At 39.2% G+C, this 23,178-nt stretch overlaps 2 protein-coding genes across 3 annotated transcripts; one reads left to right on the top strand and one right to left on the bottom strand.

Moving 5' to 3' along the window:
* Positions 1 to 434: 434 nt before the first annotated feature.
* Positions 435 to 6,468, top strand: irf1a (interferon regulatory factor 1a). 2 transcript variants are annotated; one of them, XM_079439588.1, is made up of 8 exons: positions 435 to 762; positions 1,188 to 1,287; positions 2,708 to 2,887; positions 3,021 to 3,101; positions 3,190 to 3,282; positions 3,357 to 3,409; positions 5,302 to 5,395; positions 5,569 to 6,468. In XM_079439588.1, the coding sequence occupies exons 1-8, from the start codon at positions 676 to 678 to the stop codon at positions 5,652 to 5,654; spliced, it is 774 nt and encodes a 257-aa protein (XP_079295714.1). In that variant the 5' UTR covers positions 435 to 675; the 3' UTR covers positions 5,655 to 6,468. The 2 variants fall into 2 exon arrangements, with proteins under 2 accessions (XP_079295714.1, XP_079295713.1); XM_079439587.1 differs by having other exon boundaries at positions 530 to 762; positions 5,302 to 5,431; positions 5,569 to 5,918.
* A 596-nt stretch (positions 6,469 to 7,064) lies between these two features.
* On the bottom strand, positions 7,065 to 21,304 carry ddx21 (DEAD (Asp-Glu-Ala-Asp) box helicase 21). Its single transcript, XM_079439562.1, has 16 exons — positions 20,713 to 21,304; positions 19,151 to 19,294; positions 18,949 to 19,077; positions 18,794 to 18,866; positions 18,536 to 18,714; positions 15,921 to 16,038; positions 15,020 to 15,205; positions 14,037 to 14,182; positions 11,902 to 12,051; positions 9,817 to 9,978; positions 9,428 to 9,547; positions 8,616 to 8,689; positions 8,347 to 8,506; positions 7,997 to 8,131; positions 7,611 to 7,655; positions 7,065 to 7,400 (listed from the first exon to the last, which is right to left on the bottom strand). Exons 1-16 carry the CDS (start codon positions 20,947 to 20,949, stop codon positions 7,188 to 7,190), a joined length of 2,271 nt encoding a protein of 756 aa, XP_079295688.1. The 5' UTR covers positions 20,950 to 21,304; the 3' UTR covers positions 7,065 to 7,187.
* Positions 21,305 to 23,178: the final 1,874 nt, after the last annotated feature.

The raw sequence follows: 23,178 nt of genomic DNA, 5'->3' as shown, positions 1-23,178 counted from the left end.
TGAGCCCAATAATTGTTTCATTGGAAAATACCTGAGATGCATAAATGGTTCAATGAAGTTCACAGGAAACAAGGCGAAGCACAAAAATGACTCACAGACGTTACTAAGAAGATAGACTGCCTGATAAGAACCTGAAGTGTAAGTCTTAAGGCCATTTTGCCAAAATTACAATAACACTGGAGAAAACCCAAAGTACCACCGTAAGCTAAATACTTACTTTTATCAGCTAGATTTTATCAGCTGAAGTTGGAGTTTCTTGTTTCATGTTTGTTTATTTGTTTGGCCCTTCAGTGAATACCTTCTCCAGCTATTAATATTTGTGGTTGTACTGATGTATTTGTTTCCCTTTCAGTGCAATAAATCAAATTAGTGTTTGATGCATGAGGGCGGGACTGTGCTCGGTCCCTCAGTACCACAGAAATCGTCCCACAGTTGTAAGGAAACCCTCCAGACCTGTCGGTGCAGGTATGAGGAGCTGTGACTGACAGGCCGAGGTATGAGGTTTCCTCCTGTAATGTGAGTGCGTGTCACTGATTTCAGTGGTGCATGCCTTAAACCGCCGGCTGTGTGTGATGGTGCAGCGACACTGAGGACCGTCAGACGAACATCTGGAGTGAAGCACAGTGAGCGGAGCGATTCGACCCGAGGTCTGTCCATCAGACTCCGGAGCCAGAGATGCATCAGGGACGCCTGCGGCTGCGGCCGTGGCTGGAGGAGCAGATCGACTCCGGCAGATACCCTGGAGTCGTGTGGCTGGACCAGGTCAGAGCTGTAGCTAATACAGCTGCTTCAAGTCACCTTTATTTAGATAAAGCTTTTAACAATACAGATCACAGGTCAAAGCAGCTTTACAGTGTCAAATAGGAAAATAGGGTGTAAAAGGACAGCAGTAAACACTTATCTAGCTCAGTTCAGTTTAAATAGCATCTGTGCAATCAAGTTGAGAATATCACTGAAATGTAAGAGTCCTCAACTAAGAAAGCCAGAGGAACCAAAACTCCATCGCTGACAGAATGGAGAAAAAAAAAAACCTTGGGAGAAACCAGGCTTCATTAATCATTTTAACTTTCCAACTTGCCCAGTGAAGCGTTAAACAGATGTTGAATTTACTTTGAACTGCTATGCATATCTAGATATGTCAGTCTGTATATATATTTGTGTTTTCTCTTCACTGCGTCCAACTGCAGGCTGACAGAGTTTTCCAGATTCCCTGGAAGCATGCAGCCCGGCACGGCTGGAATATCGAGAAGGATGCCACTCTGTTTCGAAACTGGGCGATCCACACAGGTACAGAGACTGATTTCGCTGATTACACCGCAGGAAAATATAAGATATCATCTTGGGGAGAAAAAAAATATATATATATATTTTAGACAGTGCTAAAAAAAAAAAATGAAGCAGACAGGAAATGTTTCATATGTTTCAGAGTGATATTTCCCTGATATCTATGAAAATGTATCGTATGATGTCTGTGAAAAGATTCATACTAATTGGAGGAGATTTTCATTTTCAAATATACCTTTTTTACACTTCACAAGTCAATTGTCAGAAAATGATCACAATGCCAAAATAAACAAATAAGTAAATATGTAAACATTTTGAAGACTTTTAATGCTTACAGTTAATATATAAATATGCTATATATGAACATACGTGTTGTTGATTAGTTATTATACCACCTGCATTGGTTACCATAAGAAATAAGAGCTATGAATGTCTGAATCTGTGTTTTTAATGAGTGAATGCACATTTGCTATAGTCTCAGGTTTCGCTTGATGTTCTGCGTCTACAAACACTCATTCTATATCACTGCAAAATATGATTTTCTTATTTAGATATTTATACTAGAAAACAAGACAAAAATACTCAGAATCGTTGAATCAAGATTTAATTACTTTACAAGTAAAATGACTTCATATTGTCTAATTTTTGAAAAAAAAAAAACAGATTCTGTTTAGCTTTTGAATGAATTTTTTTTCTTATTTTTTTGCTTGTTTTAGGCAAAAGCTTACAACATTTTTCAGAAAACAAGACTTACATTATTTACTTGTCAAGTAAATGCATCTTGATTCAAGAATGTTTAGACATTTATACTAGAAAACAAGACACAAATACTTCAGAAAATCATGTCTTGCAGTGCACTCAGCAGCCTCACAAAATATTTAGACTGCTTTGGACACTTGAGTCACTCAAAAATGTCTTTTCATTTGATAAAAAAAAATATGGCAGTTGATGCTTTTCCCTGAACATCAGAAAGATTTCTTTTTAACTGATCTTGAGGTGAAGAGAATCACAAAACTATCGACACGTCCCAGAGAGTTTGACAAACAGAAAGAGTTCAAGACTTTTTGTCTTGTTTTGAAAAGCTAGCGCTTCAATTTGTGAAGTGTTTTGTCTAATAGTGCGCTGTATTTACTTCAGATAAATGTGGATTGTTGTGATATATTAATATATAATGTGAAGACACTTTTACATTTTTAATTGTGGTGCCTGAACTGAATTTCTGCAAACACTGGTATTTTGCCCGAATCCTTTGAAAAGTCCACATGAAGCACCAGAACAGCTCATTACTTGTGATTTAATACCAAACATGTTTAAAAGAGACGCTCAATCACACCAACAATGGTCAGCTTGGCCAGGAATACAACCGAAGACTGACAGCCTGAGCACATGATCACACAAACTCCTCTCCTCTCCTGGATTTCAGGGCGATACAAACCCGGCATAGACAAACCCGATCCCAAGACGTGGAAAGCAAACTTCCGATGTGCGCTCAACTCCCTGACAGACGTCAAAGAGCTTCAGGACAAGAGCATCAAGAAAGGCCACAACGCTTTCAGAGTTTATATTCTCCTTCCACACAGCAAAACAGTCAAAAGACGCAAAGGTAGGCTACATTCTGGGATATTATTTAATACTTCTAGATTTCACATATAGTGCATGTGTGTATTGTGTATTTAAATGTGATTTAGGTTATTCTCATTAATGCATAAGAAGTTTGTAATGATGCTTCTCTTCAGCTTTCAGGTGTTTGGATAGCGACAGTAAAGCAGCAACACCTCCACAAACACAAAGAAGCATACCTCTGGAGAGATTTACAGGTGTGAACCGATGACAGGAGACAACCTAAAACACAAACTCCCTTCCCCATTATAACACACCTGTTATCTCTTTCCCGTCTGGATACAGAGGCCTTCTGGAAGCTGACAGATGACCGGGGCAGTGCCACTGCTGAAGCCAAGTGTGTTGAGGAGGAGAGACCGGTCATCACCTATTCACAGGGTAACTGCACTCGTCTGTGGTCAATAATCAAGACTAGCAGAGGTTTAAAAGTGACCAATTAATGACCTCCGCAGGACTGCAGCTGAACAAGACAGACGAGCACGAGCAAACAGAAGCTGTGCTGAAGGTAAGATCTCTGATGGACATGTTGGCTTGCTGTTCTCATCCAAACATTAGGAGTCGACTCGAGCAAAAGAGATCTCAGGACGCCAAAGATTTACCCATTTAATCCCACCGCTCACAATAGTGACCGTTTATAAAGCTCTAAAGACCTTACTGACTGATGTTTTAGTGCACTTCCTGCAAATATGGAAAAAATAAAGGGTCTCAATTAGAACTGTGCAGTGTCACATGATTAGTGCAAATTGTCACATGACCAGAACAGTTTATTTCCTGTTTGCACCTTGAGAAGATGATGGATGCATCAAAGCATAAAGTATGTTAACATAAAGATATGACAAAGATTTTTGGTACACATTATCTCTAAGGTGTCTAGTATTAATATATGAATTCACATATATTCAGTTTTGTTGAGTGTGGTCATAGAATGAGTAAACATGTTGATGGTCATAACCGCTGGGATAACAGTGAATTTAGGCACACATATAAATCCAGTGGCAGTTGTTGGTGAAAATTGCAATAAAATGTTGCAATTACAAAATATTGCACTAAATTATAAATTAAAATTTTACAATATTGATGTTTTAATACTGGTAGAACTAATATACAAATTTGATGTTATATTTTACAAAAAAGTAACAATTTTGAAATGCGTTGATGGTTGTATTTATTAATAATTATTTTTAACTTAGTGTTCCTATCAATGTTGTATAAGAGTTTCATGCATAATAGTAGAATGTGATCAAACAGTTTAAAATAGCTGAGCTAAAATATATAACATTTTTATGACTGCAGATTTCTGTACTCTCCTTATCCCATACAATTGTGACTGACCATAAAACACAATTTTTCACACTTTTCCCCCCAAAATTATTATTGATTATTTCAAAGGGTTACTAATGACACATCATTTGGATATTTTCATGTCTGGGAAAAATGTGGAATTAAACGGGTTGAAAATGTCTCGGTTGCATGAAGCTGAAAGCCTAATGAAAGCATCTTCAGCGGTCTTGCTAGGATCAGCTCTCTGTTGAACATGAGCACTGGAGCATCTGAGGCACAAAGCTACACACCAGCCTCAAAGCAGTCTCAGCCATAACGCGTGCCGTCTCAAATCCCTGCTTATCAAGATACTTTTCAGGTGATTGAGAGTGACTCCACAGGACCCTAGAATAGCTCTGGAGCAGGGGTTGTTCATAAAATAGTTGCAAAGGCAACTTACCCTGAACCTTAAACAATACTATAGTCATTTCTAGTAAATATTACAGTGTTTTTGAACCATACTATAGTAAACTGTATTATACTGTATATAGTATTTGCAACACTTTAAAGCATACTGTTTTATAAACTAGTGAACTGATAAACTGTAATAAATACTGTAGTATACTTGAGTTTTTACTACAGTAAACTGTTGTGTATTGTAGTATAATATACCCTGTTATAGAAAAACTTAGTACAGTATTGGGTGAAGTAATCGGTGTTTATTACTATAGTTGTTATATTACCATAACAAATTAATGAAAGTACTTTAAAAACACTATAGTATTTACTATAAATCACTGTAGTATTTTTTCATTTGGGTTACCTCAGTTTTGGGAACAGAAAGTTGAGGTAAAATAAAATGCATTTGTATCTGTCAGCCACTCAAAAAACACTTGAAATGGATAGTCATGTCATTTATTCACCCTGTGGAAGTCAATGGGGACCAACAACTGTTACCAGCGTTCTTCAAATCATCTAAATAATTACAGAATTGTGATTTTTGGGTGAACGATCCCTTTGACAACGCCACAAGACGTGGCCTTCGTGAACTCAGCTCCAGCTAATGCTCTGTCAAGCCAACGCCGAGATTTGTTTTGAGCGGCTCTTTTCTAATGACGGTGTGTGTTCGTTCTGCAGATCGTGGATCACCTGAAGACCCTGGAGCACTGGAGTCCCTCGTACGAGAGCGACAGGGGCTGGAGGCCAAACTCCATGTGGATGGGATGCCTGTGTAAGAAAACATCTCAACATCCTACAGCTATTCCCAGTAAACACTGAAGAACAAAATACTATTCTAACCAAGTGTTCCATCTAACCATTTGATCATTTTTAAGGATTCGTGTCCTTATTAGATGCAAGCTAATGTGATTGGCTGTTAAGATCTGTGAACTGCTCTGATTTCAGGCGAGACGATGGAGTTTTCCGGTTACTCCTTCCAGACTGACTGTAACATTCACAATACCTCATCAGGTCAATACAACTGCGACTGAGCCAGCACGGTCATACTACTGCATTTGTACTGCTAGCTTTTATTTTTTGCAGTGCAACTGAAGAAAAAGGATAGTAATTAATGGACATGTTAACTGGACTCTGCTTGAATGATTTTGATTTGTAATAAATTATGATAAATGTCAGTTTATTGGTCACTGATTCCAGTGGCATAAGTTATCAAAAAAAAAAAAAAAAAAAAAAGATCAGCTATTTTTATTTGTTTGCCAAATCTTTCAATAAATCTTGAGTTTATGCTTTGGATTAAACTGTCGCCTTCATTCCCAAAAGAACACCTGCATCTGTTTAATCCTTTCCAATAAGTTTAAACTGAACTAAACTATAAAGCCATTTTTTCTAAAAGTGTGCATCATCTTTTGAATCAGATTCTAACATTTATTCAGTGTATTATGAAATCAGTATCAACTAAGTTCATCTTTGCATCTGAAGTGATATTTAGATGCATTTACACACTGTTGCATGCAGGAGATCAGGAAGAACACCTGCGTCTGCTGCAGCTGAATCATGAACCTCATTCATGTACGTATTGAATCAGGTGACTGAGGAGCCAAACCACTCCAGCTGTTTCAACATTTCAGCTCACTAGGGCTGACCAATCCGGCTTCGGCAGAGTTTAACTCCAAAAGTAAGACCTCGATTAGCTGCATGAGATGCGTTTAATGAGGACATCCCTGACTAATCACAGGCTTTTCTCTCTTCAGAGACTGTAAGAAAGGCTGTTACTGCATAATTTGATTTCTTTCAAGTAGTGCTGTCAAATGATTAATCGCATTCAAAATAAAAGTTTGTTTATACAATATATGTACTGTGTATATTTATGTAAATGCACACATACAGCATATTTTGAAAATATTCATGTTTGTATTCACAAATTATATCATATATAAATATATTTAATATATAAACATAACATTTTTCTTAAACATATACATGCACATAATAAATATACACAGTACACACTCATATATGTGACCCTGGACCAACCACTCATAAGGGTCAATTTTTCAAAATTGAGATTTATACATCATCTGAAAGATGAATAAAGCTTTCTGAATCTGAGGGTGCAAAAAAAATCACCTTTAAAGTTGTTCAAATGAAGTTCTTAGCAATGAATATTACTAATCAAAAATTAAGTTCTGATATATTCATGGTAGGAAATTTACTAAATATCTTCATGGAACATGATCTTTACTTAATATCCTAATGATTTTTGGCATTGTACAATGTATTGGCTATTGCTACAAATATACCCCAGCGACTTAAGACTGATGGGTTTGTGCTCCAAGGACACATATGTAAACAAAAACGTTTATTTTGGATGGGATTAATCGTTTGACAGCACTATGTCAGAAGAGCCAGTGAGTTTGACAAGCAATGAAACACAGCCGTGGTGTAGTTTATTTGCTCTTTAATGGGACAGTGGGACAGGCTGTATAAATAGCGTAACTGCAAGTAAAGCAATCGGCATATTTGATGGTTCTTAAGGGCAGTAAAAACATGAGACGGAGTCCAGATCAGTAATCAAAGGCCTGGCTGAAGTTGCGTTTCTGAGCGCCTCCTCCTCCTCTTCTCCAGCCGGAGCTGTTGCCTCTGAAGCCGAATGAGCGGTGTCCTCGTCCACCACCGCGTCCCCCGAAGCCTCCGAACGTCCGCTCGCTGCTCTGCTCCATCTCGAGGAGCTCCGTGGCCACGCTCAGCTGCCAGCACCGGCTGTCCTGCCACCGCTCCTGCAGAGAGACAGAAATACAGAGCAGAGTCAGCAAACCATCAGCGGAGGACAGGCGTCTGTTGACAAGCCTGTGTTAGTGAAACCCGAGAGCGCAGAGCGACTCTCAAACACATCCAAGAGGCTTGGGAAAGACGACGCCCGTGTGTACAGACACGTCCTCCAGCGTCGCTTTACAAGCCTCTCCAAACACACAAGTGCATCTTCATACCTGCAACTCTTTCACTTTGTTGACCGGGACGTCGAAAAACACACCCTGAGAGAAACACACACACACACACAGGACATGTTAGAAATCAAGCCCTGAACTCTCAAAAACAGAGATGCACATCCTCAGTCTCACTTTAGTTATTTTCTTGCATCTCACATACAGACGAAGACACTGATGCATGTTCAAATACGTCATTAACAACTAGTTGTTCAGTTCAGTTCCGTACACACTGCGTCCAATTTCTGTAAATGCGTTTGTCACTCCTGTAATTTAGTGAATTGTGTGTACAGAACGCGATTGAGTAAAAGGTGAACTGCCAACCGAATTTAGCTGCAGTGTGTAGGTGGCCAATGAGGTGTTGGCTTCAGTGAAACACTGAGACGTACCATCTTGCCCTTGAGGAAGGTCATGCGCTTGATGTGCTCATCGATTCCCTCCCCGAGCTGCTCCTTCAGGCCGCGCCAGGCGTAGCCGATGTTGTGCATTTCTTGAGAGCAGTTCAGTAACATGGTGGTGAACCCCTGAGAGAACAAGACAGGTTTGGAAACGGTTCATATAACAGATTCCCAGCACTGTATTCAATGACTCGCGTCCTGGGCCTTGGTTAGACTACTAACTCCGTATTAACTGTAGAAAAACAACAACAAACACAGTTCTGCTGTAATGAAATGTTTTGTGTCTGCAGATCCTGTGTGAATGTTTGCTCTGGTGTGATGTGGAGCTGTTGCTGACGTACGGTGTCAGAGCTGATGAGGGATCTCTGCTCCAGGTTGGTGGCTCCTGATATGTGAGCGAGGGCCGCTGCCAGTGCCTCCTCGGCCCCGCGCTGCTCGATCAGCTCACGCGCCGCCTCGCGGAAATACCCCACCGCCACAGCCGGCACAGAGTCCAAAAACCTGCCAACAGCAGCATATCACATTCAGTCTTGACACGTTCTGTTACGTTAATGAAAACATTCATCTCTGTATGCACATCAGCGTGATAATTAATCTGAACGTCTCTGACTTCATGGCGTCTTTACTGGAGGACTGGATGATATCTTTGGCTGTTGGGACCCCGACCCGTTTGAAGGCGATTCCCTGGAGCAGGTGAACACAAGAAACGTTAGCGACGCAGACATTATTAACCAACCATCATTTAAGGCATTATTCTGGGCTGATTCAGGACAACTGAGACATCGAGTCATCTCGGGCCAATAAAAGTGTCACAAATTACCTCAATTCTGTCATATTTGTGTCCCTGGAGCACAAAAGCAGTCATGAGTAACACAGGTATATTTGTAGCAGTAGCCAAAAATACATTGTATGGCTCAAAATTATACATTTTTCTTTTATGACAAAAATCATCAGGATATTAAGATCGTGTTCCATGAAGATATTTTTTTAATTTCTTACTGTAAATATATCAAAACTTAATTTTTGATCAGTAATATGCATTGCTAAGTACTTCATTTGAACAACTTTAAAGGAGATTTTCTCAATATTTAGATTTTTTTGCTCCCTCAGATTCCAGATTTTCTAATAGTTGCATCTCAGACAAATATTGTCCGATCATAACAAACCATACATCAATGGAAAGATCATTTATTCAGATGATGATGATGATGATGCATAAATCTCAATTTAGAAACATTGACCCTTATGACTGGTTTTGTGGTCCAGGGCACAAATTATAAACAATAATAATAAAAAACAAATCTTGGACAAGGTCTATGGAAAAATAAAGCTCTCTGAATAGTTTTGTCATTGTTTTTAAAATCCGGTGACCTCTGTCTGATCATTTGTTGGTTAACCCACATTCACACATCATGGTCTCACCGCTTTCTGCTCCACAAACTTGAGCTGGCTCTCCTCCTTACGCTGGTAAAAACAGATACAGATGCCTGTTCTTCCGGCTCGGCCAGTTCGTCCAGATCGGTGGATATATGACTCCACATCCTGCATTTACAACACAAGATTAAGCTGTTAAAGAGGATCTTAAACTATAGAGAGAAAAAGATCCTATCAGCAGGGACTCATCAAGGGCCAAAATCAGAATAGTACAAACATGCACTAAAATACTAATGAAAACAGAAATACTTAAAGAACCAGCCACAGCTTACCAAATGCACAAACAAGATAACTAGAACTGAGTTAGGGAGTGGAGGAAATCAACATAAAAGCAGTGCAACTGAAGAGGAGAGCAGCTGTGGGACTGACTGACGTACGTTTGGAGGAGAGCACTGAATGACCAGGTCCACCTCGGGGATGTCCAGGCCACGGGCCGCCACGTTAGTGGCCACCAACACTTCAAACGTGCCGTTCCTGAAGCCCTTGAGCGTGATCTCTCTCTGTTTCTGAGGAATGTCTCCGTGCAGCGACTGGGCACTCTGAACCACAACAAACACAGACAGGAGAGTCAGAAACCAGTGTCTACATGCAACCAAATAATCTGTTAGTACTCGGATCGATAGCTCAATCGGACTGAAAAGCCTTCGTGCAAACACCTTAATCGATCCCATTGAGCTCGATCCTAATCACAGTTTGATCGGATTGAAAGGGGTGGTGTACTGTAGATCATTTCTCATTCAGTCGAGAGGACAGGTAAACATTTAATCGGACTGAAACGGGAAAGTACTGTGCATTTTGTGGAACGAGCTGTTGTTTTTGTAGAATGAAATGTCATAAATGACTGTCCACTTATTCTAAAAGTGAAGCGAAACATCTCATCAGCTCTTGAAGCTCATCACATAACCCCATCACATTATGTAGCATTCATATAAACATTATGGGCCAGTTTTACTAACAGCTAGCACCAGCACAAACAGTCTTTTAGTCTTGAAATAGTGCTGCTGGGTTTAACTTAAGACGCGCAGTGATGAATTAGTTCTGAAAAGGCATGGACAGTTATTTTTGCGCCTGACCTCACTGAATATGCATTTGTAGGAGTTTCCCTTTCAGATGCAAAAGTCATGGAATTGAGTCAATGTCAATGAGATTTACTCGTCAAATTACTGATATTTGCACCATTATTTAACGCCAAATAAAGCATGTCTTAAGCTATTTTGCGCTTGAAAAGGCTGCAGTTACTGTTGGCACCGCAGAGAACAGAGAGCGTGTGGTAGAAGGGAGAGGACTTTTACACACGTATTCATTTATTTGGAAAGCCAGAAGAACACATTATCTGAACATATCATTTGCCAAGTCATGTTATGTTTCATTTGCTTCAGGAAATAAAAGACGACTTGGAACTATAGAGGTCTGCACAGGCTTTAAACTGAAGCCCGAACCCGAGATCGTCTGACCTGACCCACAGTTAAATTTAGAGCCTGAACCCAAAATTTGAGGTTTTTTTCACCCCCACAATGAACAGCCATTTAAAAAAGAAAAAGCTGTATTTCACGATTGCATGCAATGGTCAGCAAACAAATGCATATAAAGAAACCGATTCATCAAGGCTCGGCCAGTTCACAAGGCAAAAGAAAAACAATCAGACGCAGCATAAATTCTGCTGAGTTTTTGAATGGTTGTATATATGACAAGGCGATAATTCTTCCACCGGGCAAATTATGGTCATTTTCATCAGTTAAGGCTCGTAAGCATTCGGCCTGCTTTAAATCAGTCACAGAGATGTAGTGCGGTAAGATCGCATTTATTTGAATTAATTACATAATTTATTTGAATTAGCAAGAGACAGACAGAGAGAGAGAGAGAGAGAGGGATGAAAGTTGCATGTGAACCTGTGTCTGCGTGTCTCTCTCTACAAGCAATGAGGCTTAGTTACTTCAAAAACATCTGTGTGCAATAATGTGTGTGCATGCATCTTTGAAAACAGCGTAGCCTACTGCATAACCTATAGTTTTAGTTTAGCTGTAAACCCGAGCCTGAAGCGATTCATTAAACATTAACTCGAACCCGAAAGCAGTCGGCTAGCAGACCTCTACTTTGAGGCCTCAAGGAGTCACACAATACCAGCTCTAGCAAACCTTCCTTTTTTGGCCTCCAGTTCTTTTCAACATCCTGTGGCTTCTTTATTTGCGACTACACTAATTTGCGCTGCGCTTGGTATATTGCGTTGATTCATATGTAAATGAGACGTTGCGTCTGTGCTCTTTAATTTGCATGTTGTCAGTAAATCACCTGCAGGAATTCCCCTCCCATCGCTGTTTTGGAACTGTGCTCTCGCACTAATTTGCCCTGTTTAGTAAAACTGGCCCTATGTTTGGATTCATCAATCAGAAAGACTTGGTTCTGTCTGAAACAGAAGGTGTCCATGTAAACACAGCCAGTGCTGGGGAAGTGAAGAGCTGCACCTGTTTGATGGATGGGTTCATGGAGAGCTCATTGGCCTCTCTCTTGGTCTCGCAGAAGACGATGGTCCGGCCGTGGCTGCCGCTGTACACCTGAACGACGTCGCCGATGACTGACGCCCGCTGAGACCAGTGACACGTGATCGCCAAGTGCTGCGAGAGAAAACAAGCATGAGCCAGCTTAGACACACCACATACTGAGTCTGAGAGAACAGCATCTTAAAATATAATGGTATAACAGCAGTACTGAGGAAAGAGGATGTGTAATCCAATAATTAGTAACTACAAATTAGTTATCACTGCAATAAAAAAAATTAAAAAAAAGTAGTATATAGAAATTACAAAGTTAACGAGAAAATAACATGAAAGATAAGAACACTATTTTAAGGTGTTCTTGTTACATGTACTATTACAATAACAATAAATTATGCATAATTACATGCAAGCAACCCTAAACCAAACCCTAATCCTAAACCTAACCATACAGCAAGTACATGTAGTTAATTAATATTACTCAGTACTTAAATGTATAATTGTAATGTAATAACTCTTTAATAATAATATACTTTATATTAATTATAACCAAAATGTTTGTTCAGAAAAGTTTGTTCTGCAGTGTTACCCACATGATTGGACTGAAGCAGCACATCAAAAAACTAAATTTAACTTATTACGAATATGTATGAAGAAAAATGAAAGCAACTTTCCACTCTTTTACCACTAATTATTCTCCTACATAATACATAAGTTCAGTTTTTAAAGACACATGGATTTGTTGGCATCTTGTCTAGACGGTCTTCTCTTACTGTATTAACATCTGCAAACAGACCACAGAGTCCAGCTCAATTTCACAGCCAGACAGACATTACTGTGATTTATCAGTTATTATCAGTGTGGCCGATGTAATAATGCACACAGATCATCTTATTGAACTAGTGAAAAGATCTTTTCATCACATTAGATGAAATGTATAAATGACTCCGTCACAGTTCATTTGATTGAATGTGATGATGTCTCCTCACTGAGGTTCTGTGGCACTGAGAGTGTTATGACGCCACCTAGAGGAGGAAACCCTCACCGGACTGCACAGAGACCACCCTTCTGATGACGGGAACACTGCATCATAACTGCACGCTAACAATCATTAGGTAAGCATTAGGAAATAATCAGTTCATCCTTTATAAAGCATTGCCCCAACATTAATAGTCAGTTTATAAATACAGCTATAAATGCCTTGTTCGTGATTTATAAGCAGATCTATTACAAAGGAGATTTAAAGGCTGTTATCTTCCTAACAGAAAAAAATAAACAGAGGGATAGAGGATTTCTTTTTTTGCATCTTGAAATAAATATTTCTTAGTTCTCTGTGTTGTGTTTGTTGAACTTTTCTGTTTGGAGGATAAATGAGTCTTTAAATCTGCTTTACAATATAGTCCTCACTTTAGATGAGCTCACAAAAACAGATGCTGGCAACTACTACATGTTTTATAACTACCTGACTTAATCATGAATTACAGCAGGAATATGTGTTAATAAAGCATTTATTAACACACTGAGCAACTATTATCATGTGTCTAAATAATAAGACTGATAAATGCACATTTAAATATTTTATTAATCATTTACTTACACTTTCTAAATGATCTTATGAACCACTGACAACTCCTAAATAACTGGTTTGTAAATAACGTAATAATTTAGAAATTATAAATTGATAAATAAATAAAGTATGAAAATACAGTTATTAAACATAGATATGCTCAAGAACAAAACATGTATAGCTGCATTTATAAACTGCCTATTAATGTTGGGGCAATGCTTTATAAAGGATGAATTGACTATTTACTAATGATTCATAGCGTGCAGTTATTATAAAGTGTTACTGACATTGAAATTGTGTTGTTGTAGAAATGCTTGTTTAGCTAAAGTTAACATTTAAATAACTGTTTTTATGCATTAATATTGTATTCATGTATTTTTTAAGATGTGTATGCACAATTTTTTGTTATTTGAACTGGATGTTTTCTGTCTTTATAGGTCTTGATTTCAGAATGACTTTTATTCTTTTATTTTATGCCACTTTTGGGAGTTTCCCCATTTCTACACAGAACAGGCTGCAGGCACGAGTGTGATGGTACCTCGACTGTGGTGGCGGCTTTCTGGGTCTTTGTCCCGATGAGATCCACATGGATAAACTGAGAGCGCATGTATTTCTTGGCCACATCATAAACCCAGGAGGGACACGTGGCTGAGAACAGCAGCGTCTGCGGTTTCTCCTCCGCATCTATGAGAGAAGAGTTCATCAATTCTGTTCAGAGATGCAAAGCAACTTTCCGAAAACAGGATGTACATCTTTCATGACTATCGGTGGTATTCAGAACAGAACAAGGATGAAAAATTAGTAGTTATAAAATGATATATTAAACTATAAAATAAAGCACAAAATAGGCTATAGTGGCATTCATTATAGGAGCCTACAAGCAAAACTGAAACGGCACTGGGCTCACGAGCCGGTCTCATTCCACAAGAATACAAATATTTCCATTTTTGCCATATTTGCAACATTGGGTTGCTAAACTATTCATTACAACCTAAATAAGGCTTTATACTTCACTCATGTTGTAATATTTGTGTAAAACCCTTCACATGCGCTAAAATGTTTGTTTGGGTGCTGCACGCTGATTTTACAGCGGATCTTTTAAAATAAACAGTGTAACTTATGTTTGGTTGATCGCATTTTAGTTTGATGATGAATGGCTGAAATGTCAGGCAACGCTACAGCTAATGTGTGTGTGTGTGTGTGTGTGAGAGGTACCTGTGCGATCAGATGGATTTAAATCAAATAAAGATATAAAGAAATACAATGCATTAAGAGTGTCACAAAGACGAGCATATACTTGAAGTTTTTTTTCCTTTTGTTAATTATATTATAGCCTATTATATATTTAGTGTGGTCTTTATTTTATTGCTTTTATAGACTTAATTTCTGTTTTCTGATTTGAGCGTAGCCACCGCTGATAAAATCCAAGTTTTGCATTGAAACGACCACTTTTCTGTCATATGTTTGTTGGTAAATGAGGCCCAATGTGAACAGGAGTATTAGACGAGTGGATCGGATTACCTTTATAATAGGACGCAGAGAGGATCTCCTCCACCTGCTCTGCGAAGCCCATGTCCAGCATCTGGTCCACCTCGTCCAGAACCACGTGCTTGACCTGAGACAGGTCCAGCTGGTTATTCTGCAGATGGTCTCGGATTCGACCCGGCGTTCCCACCAGGATGTCGATGCCATTGCGGATCGCCTCCACTGATCATACGGGTCAATCATCAGGTTATTACACATCTTCAAGCTGTATTTTATTGTGTATACATACACACATATACACATTATATATATACACATATATATACACATATATATATACACATACATACATATATACACATATATATATATATATATATATATATATATATATATATATATATATATATATATATATGAATGACCCTGGACCACAAAACCAGTCATAAGGGTAAATTTTGTGAAATTGAGATTTATACATCATCATCATCTGAATAAATAATCTTTCCATTGATATATGGTTTGTTATGATCGGACAATATTTGTCTGAGATACAACTATTAGAAAATCTGGAATCTGAGGGAGCAAAAAAATCTAAATATTGAGAAAATCTCCTTTAAAGTTGTTCAAATGAAGTTCTTAGCAATGCATATTACTAATCAAAAATGAAGTTTTGATATATTTATGGTAGGAAATTTACAAAATATCTTCATGGAACATGATCTTTACTTAATATCCTAATGATTTTTGGCATAAAAGAAATGTATAATTTTGACCAATGCAATGTATTTTTGGCTATTGCTACAAATATACCCCAGAGACTTAAGACTGGTTTTGTGCTCCAAGGTCACATATTTTCCCATTCTTGGTCACAACTAAACTACATGTTTTCAAAAAACAACTACTACAACTACTGTGTGACGTTTAAAAGTCCTACTTTGTGGGTTGTATGAACTTCCTCCGTAGAAACAGGTAACAGACAGTTTCCTGGTGACGTCTTTGAAGTCTTTGGCCACCTGAATGGCCAGCTCACGAGTCGGTGTCAGAACCAGCACCTGTGTGGACACACATCGCTTCAGAATGATGGACAAAGCTGTGGAGGGTAGGGTGCATTTCTGTAGTTTCACGCAAGTGTTTTAGAACTGAAATGTAAAAAATGTATATACACAAGAAGTGCATTGTATCAAATGATTCATTTAAAAGACACTTCATATAAAGTGGGTCCAAATGCAGCAAACTAGTGCATAGCACTCATGAACTCCTTCAGTATCCCAGGATGCACCACATTAGTTTCGTAAAGTCAATGCAAATCCAAAATTCTGACTGGCAGTCAATAAATGAGGCATGCAAAGGGGATGCAAACTTTTGCACTCAACAGTACTGGTAAGGGTCCTCACACTTTCCAGGGCCCTTCTAATACAGCGCTGTTCAAAAACCACTGAAAAATCATGCATTTAAAAAACTTAAACTCTCAATAAAAGCTAAAATTTTACTACTTGTGATTTGAGTAGTGATTCTGCACCATTTCTGGGTTACTAATCAAAAGGAAATTAAATCAGTGACATGCGGGTTTTCTTTCCCTCTGGATCCACTCAAATCATCAGGGGAAGTTCCTGTAAAGCTTCCAGTGCTTATATGGCATTAAAGCAAAAGACAAGACAAGCCTAATATTAAAGCATCCTTAAATTCATGTCAGTAATTTTGATTTAGATTAAGATGATCAAAGCGTTTTTGAAAAACACCATTATTGACTTTAGACCTTAGAAAACGTGGTTTTGTTTAGTTTCTGGTTCACTTGCAAAAAGGGCAGTGTGAAAGCGAACCGCTCTAAACAAACAAATCAACATTGTATTTGGTGCGGAACAAAGCAAGTGAACTAGCGGACTTTCCTGGTGTGAATACACCCTTAATTCAAAGACTAAACAAGATTATTTTTCTTTCCCCATTGGCAGAGATTTTTGCTTCTTTCAAGCAAAAGCTTAAAAAAAAAAAAAAGGGATAACTTTTTCAGAAAAAAGGCATAATATCTTAAAGCAGTGGTTCTCAAACTTTTTATAGTAGCACCTCAGAAAATATTTGTCTCTCTAAGTAGCACCATAATGAGCAGCATTAAAATCCTGTAGTGTAGCAGGCCTAATTATTCAGATACAGCACTTTGATGTCAGCCACTTTAACATTGTAAATACGCAGTTTGAACATTAGCACTGCACTCTGCTTACATACAGGTAAATAACAGGGGTGCTCCGATTGATCAGTTACCGATCACTATCGGCCGATGTTGATCTTGTGCGTGTCGTGAGAGGTTTGGCACGACATGCAGTGCACTGTGTCTCAGTCTCGGTCCGGTGAAATAATTATAATGCTGAAGGTGAGGTACAATTCATGTTTCTTCATTAGACAACTTCCTAAGTAATTTGAAATCTTTGTGAGACTTAATTTCACAAATAGTGAAATGCTCTCTCTCTAAAAATGTGCAAATGGCTTAAGATTACATCTCGTCTGCACTATAAGAGAGCTGCACAGTTGACAGGGATTGTCACCTGCACAATAGAGGCAGTGTCGCATCTTCACTAAAGTTTATAAATTGCATTTAACTCTTGCCAGTGCTTAAGACTGTGCATGGCTGTGGTCCAGCAGTGCGTTCCTGGAGCAGTCTGCAGCAGTGCAGCGATTGAGTCAAAATTAAAGTGACTCGTGGAGGTAGGAAAAAGTTCTTTATGAACCACAGGATTGCTTGTAGTAAAGATTTAAATGCAAAAAAAGGCAGTAGATCTGACTGTGTCTGTCAGTGGTAAGTTTCAATTTAGAATGGTTGTGATAATGTAAGAAAGTATTTGAAATGTTTTGCCACTTGCAACTGTGTTGTGCTGTGTGTAAGCTATTGTGCAACAATTGCACGAGCGTAAAAACAAAAATGCACTGCATGATCAAACATTTAGGTGAGAAATATATATTTTTGAAAAATGCTCCCCTTCACCCCTCAAAAAAAAAAAAAAAAACCCTCACAAGAGTCACCTATGAGAGGGAAATTCTCCCATTTTCAAAAATGAAATTCAGGCACTGAATAAAAGGTCTAAAATTCCTGATTGGAGTATTATAAATAATTCTACATGATAAAAAGAAGGCTTTAAAAAGATCGGTGATCGGATCGGCAGATACTGCTTTCTGTGATCGACGATCGGCCTCGAAAATCCTGATCGGAGCACCCCTAGTAAATAAAACCTGTACTGTATTTACATGTTTATTAAAAAAAATAAACACTTTACTCGATTCAATTTGAGATTAAATTGAAATGTATTGTGTTTTATATATTAATTCAGTGATTCCTCATCAAGTAAATGCAAAAAAGTAAAAGTAAATGCATATTGATTCAGGAATTTTAGATATATATCTGAAAACAAGACAAAAACCTTTTTTTTGCAGTGCAGAACAGCAGCATTTTCACGAGTGCACTTTTGAGCAGCCCTGTGTATTTCATGGTATTTTAAAAGCACTTGTTTACAGCATGAGCCCATAATGCAGCATAACGCATATATCCTCAGGCAGCGTTACCTTCGGGGCCCGGCCTCTCCTGCGGTCCTCTGCTCCCGACTGCAGCTTCTCCACCAGAGGAACAGCAAACGAGAAGGTCTTCCCCGTGCCGGTCCTCGCCTGACCGATCACATCTTTCCCATCATACACAGAGTTAAAGGTCTTCACTTGGATGTCAAAGAGATACGAAACACCACGGGCTAAAAGAAAGAGAAATATTTGACGTAAGTCAGAGTGTATTTCAGTGATGTGTTTCTGAGTCTGTGTGAGCAGCGTTACCCTGCAGCAGTTTGATGGTGTTCTGGGAGATCCGGAAGTTGGAGAAGGCTCCTTCTTTCTGCTCCGGAGTTTCCTAAAGAAATAATCAGATGGTCAGAACTCACCGGAGCAGCTCACTGTGAACAGAAGCAGAGGAATGAAGCGCTAGTACACACTTTCTCCTGGTCGTTGTCCGAGTCCTCGCTGGACGGTGCAGGTGTATCTACTACAGCTGATACAGAGGTTTTATCCGTCTCTCCGTTGCCCATCACGTCCTCCACATTTGCCTTTTTCTTCTTTTTCAGCTGTACAGAGATTTTAGTAAACGACATGCGCTCCAGGATAATGATTTACACGAGATCAGAAGGAATCCGTTACCTTGACCTGGTTTGTGTCCGTGTTTCCGTTCATGTCTGTGGACTCGGTGGGCATCTTCTCAGCCTTCCTCTTTTTAGGAGCCGGTGAATCACACTCATCTGCCTCTGCCTCCTGCTTCTGTTTTTTCATTTTCTTTTTCTTTTTCTGGAGAAAAACAAGAGACAAAAATAAGAGGCTCATCAGAGGTAGGAACGTGCCAGTGATCCATTATAGCAGAGAAAAATAAAGCCCTTTCCACCCAGTATTAAGAATTGTCTTGATTTAGTCAAGACTCAACTCTTATTTTATCCCATCCTGAGTCACATTTTAGGCCTCATTCCCTCCTGAATTCGGCACTGAACACTTACGATGCGATCAAACATCAGCTCTCGTGATGGGCTGAATGTCATTATCATTAAAGTGATCGTTCACCCAGAAATTCAAATTCTGTCATATCATTATAACCCCATAAAACTCATCCATCATCACTGATTTACATATTTCTAATATACTCTCATCATTTATGGCTATCCATTGAACAGGAAAAATATTTGTGACTGGTAATTTTTCTCCAGGTGCAGGTGTGGCAAAAAGTTAGTTTTAGTGAAATACAGTTAATTTAATTTACAGTGCAGCTGTTTTAGTATTATTGTTGTAAGGTAATTGTTTGGCTTCCTACAACACTCGTGTGAAATGAGACAGACTAAACAGAGGGCTGAGTCTCCTTTCAATATCAGGTTCAATTCAACTCTTTTCTGTGCTCAATTTACAACCTGCTTCCTAATTTTGAACTCTCAAAGTGCACCAAATAGATTAATTTAACTTTAAAATGTGCAAACCTTTCTCCCGGGACCCCCACCAGTCCACTAGTTTTAGTGATTTAATGCCAAACGTGCAGCGTTAAAAATGTATTTTAATGAAAATATTAATTGTATAATGATTAAATATTAGCTGATGCTTTCTGAATATAGCTTCTCAATTATGACAGGTGTCCTAATTAAATAATTCAATAGAGCCACACACACACTGACAGACACACACAGACAGACACACACAGACACAGACAGACAGACAGACACACACACTGACTGACACACACACACACACACACACACAGACAGACACACGGACAGACACACACACAGACAGACACACGGACAGACACACACACACACACACACACACACACACACACACAGACAGACAGACAGACACACGGACAGACACACACACACACACACACACACACAGACAGACAGACAGACACACAGACAGACACACGGACAGACACACGGACAGACACACGGACAGACACACACACACGGACACACACACACACACACACACACACACACACACACACACACACACGTGCTGTTGGTGTTAATGCTAATCACACGTGCTCGCAGATGTAATTTACGTCACATATTTCGACTCCACGTGAGCACAGTGTCTGAGGAGAGTAGAGAAAGCACAAGAGCAGGACATGTGCACTGTGTGAACTCCGACTCTAACAGGGCAGAAGAGATATCGGACGGTAGCGCTAGCGGTGTGTGTTTGTGTGACTAGCGAGCTCCTCTCACCTTCAGCAGCTGCAGGCCGCTCTCCGCCTCCTCCATCAGCGCGCTCGCATCGGCCACAGGCAGGATCTTGGACGGCATCTTAGATGTTGTGAGGCAGACGGACATGTGCGACTGTACTGAGATCGCACCGGAGGAAAAGAAAGAACCGGAAGCGACGTGTGTAGAAAGGAAGCGCTCCTTCACAGAAATGAAACAGTAGCCTCGAGTGGGCGGGGCTACATTCACAGCGCGCGACATTCTGGTGGCCAGTAGAGAGAAACTAATTAAATGTTTATGTAAAAGAGCGATGGATCAAAAGTATTAACATTAAAACCGCAAACGATGTGGCGAAGTCTCTTTGAAGAAGAGTCTCTTTGATAAATCAGAAATCACTTCCGCTGTGAATTTGACCAATCGTAAACAGGCTGAGTGACCCGCCCCGCCTCCGGCAGACATGGCTGTTTGTTTATTTCTAGTCTACAAACTGATGTGACGCAGTACCCGGATAACTGCGCCACGCTGTACGGAACGCCATACGGGTCAAAATTAAAGCCCGTGTGTTAAAGCCCCGCTCACAGCACGTGCTGCTTGTTTCCGTGTTTCAGTCGCTCGTGGGCGTGCCTCTAATTAAGTTATTGGTTACATGTCTGGACAAATGCGACCACAGATCATACATATTAATAATCAAACCAAATATGAATCTTAAACCATATTCGGACGGGACTAGTTTCGATTATCACTTGACATCTGTGATTTTCATGTAGCAAAACCATGCTTTAGTTCAACTATTTTATTATTTTTATTTGTAGTAAAACCATGTTTAATTTTTGTAAAGATACATACGTAATCAAAACATATAACTGAGTGCAGAAATGAAGGCGAGTAATCTAACCTGATGCTGATATTAAAGTAGTCTTAACGGTTTACTCTTAATAATAAAACTCTAGAATTCATTTTCTTGTCGCTGCAGTAGTTATTCTGCTGTTGCCTGTTGAAGAGTCTTACAGTATATAAACTACAGTAGTGTATTAACCAGATGAAACCATTAACGGAAATCAGTTCAAACTCCAATACTGATGCAATCAATAATCATAATCAACAAGAACTATCAAATATTACTCATCAACACACTGACACCGATGAGGTTTCTTTTCCACTCATGGTTTTATTATACGTTTGTGCAACTGTCATAAAGTCGTGTTTGACACATTGGTGCACCGAGTTACACCTCTTAAATGTATTGAAAACATTAACATAAGTATTACCACTTACAAAGAACGATATTTTGTACATTATAGACTGACATGCACAATCTTAAAATCCACATCTCTGACAGGTTTCAGTGAATCGGGTTCTTTCAATTTAATTAGATCTCATTTATTAAAGTCAAATATGCAGTTAATAACCAAAGAAAAACATCGGTTACGGAATGAGACTCGGACAGAGGATTAGAAAAATATGCAGATGTTTATTAACAGCAACAGATAGAAGTGGAAATGGCAGGTGAGTAGTAAGGGCAATAGAACAGTTCTTGGATCGAGTGGGATAGTAACCTGTTTCACAGGAGATCATGGGAAGGAGACAGGAGCTAGCACACACCTCAGAAGATAGCAGCAAGGATCCACAATACAGATGCACCTGGAGGAGCCGATGGAGAGCACACACATACACACACACACACACACACACACGGAGACACAGAGGGTAAGTACACAAGGTAAGCATTTCTCAGTAACACTTGAGTTTGAGTAGACCGAGTCCTCTTCATATGACCGAGACCAGACACAAGTGGAGTGAGGTGTGTGCTTATGAAGGAGTGCTGATGATGCTAAGAAGCAGGTTCACCAAACAGGACATGTTTTCTCTGCTTGGGCCAGTTTGAGATCTCAAGGGGCTCCAGTAACTCAACAAGATATTCGCTCTGCAGACGTTCTTTTAAGTTGTCAGTTACCTATTGATCTTCCCAGTGATGTCCACACCTTTAAACCAGCCAGATGAGATACTGTGTTCAGCCTCGCTTGAAGAACCGCTCTATGAAGTGTGGCTTCCCTTCTCTGCAGCTTCAGTCTGAGACGCTGAAGAACATCCTTCATACATGCCACATCAGACAGAAAACGTGCATTTGTGAGGTGCTTTTTATTGTTTCTTTCAACAATGTTTTGCTAATACAGGAAAACCTTTCCACACTGATTTTACTGTGTTGGATATGGAAGCCCGTTTCCACCACTGAATAAAAATACAATTGCGAGTTTACATCTGACAATTCAGACTTTTTTTCTCAGAATTGTGAGATAGGCCTATACACTTACAATTTATAAAGTTATAAAGTCAGAATTGCGTGACATAAACTCGCAATTCTGAGAACATATCAGTCTTTTTGTCCCCTCAAAATTGGACTTTATAACTCGCAAATCGCAATTGCAAGTTTATATCTCACAATTCTGAGAAAAAAGTAAAGATAAACACTTCAAATTTACTGCAGCCAGA

This window comes from Barbus barbus (genome assembly GCF_936440315.1).
Source record: "Barbus barbus genome assembly, chromosome: 18".
Lineage (NCBI taxonomy): Eukaryota > Metazoa > Chordata > Actinopteri > Cypriniformes > Cyprinidae > Barbus > Barbus barbus.
The sequence above is the reverse complement of the archived record's forward strand: the minus strand, read 5'-3'. Positions and strand labels throughout refer to the sequence as shown.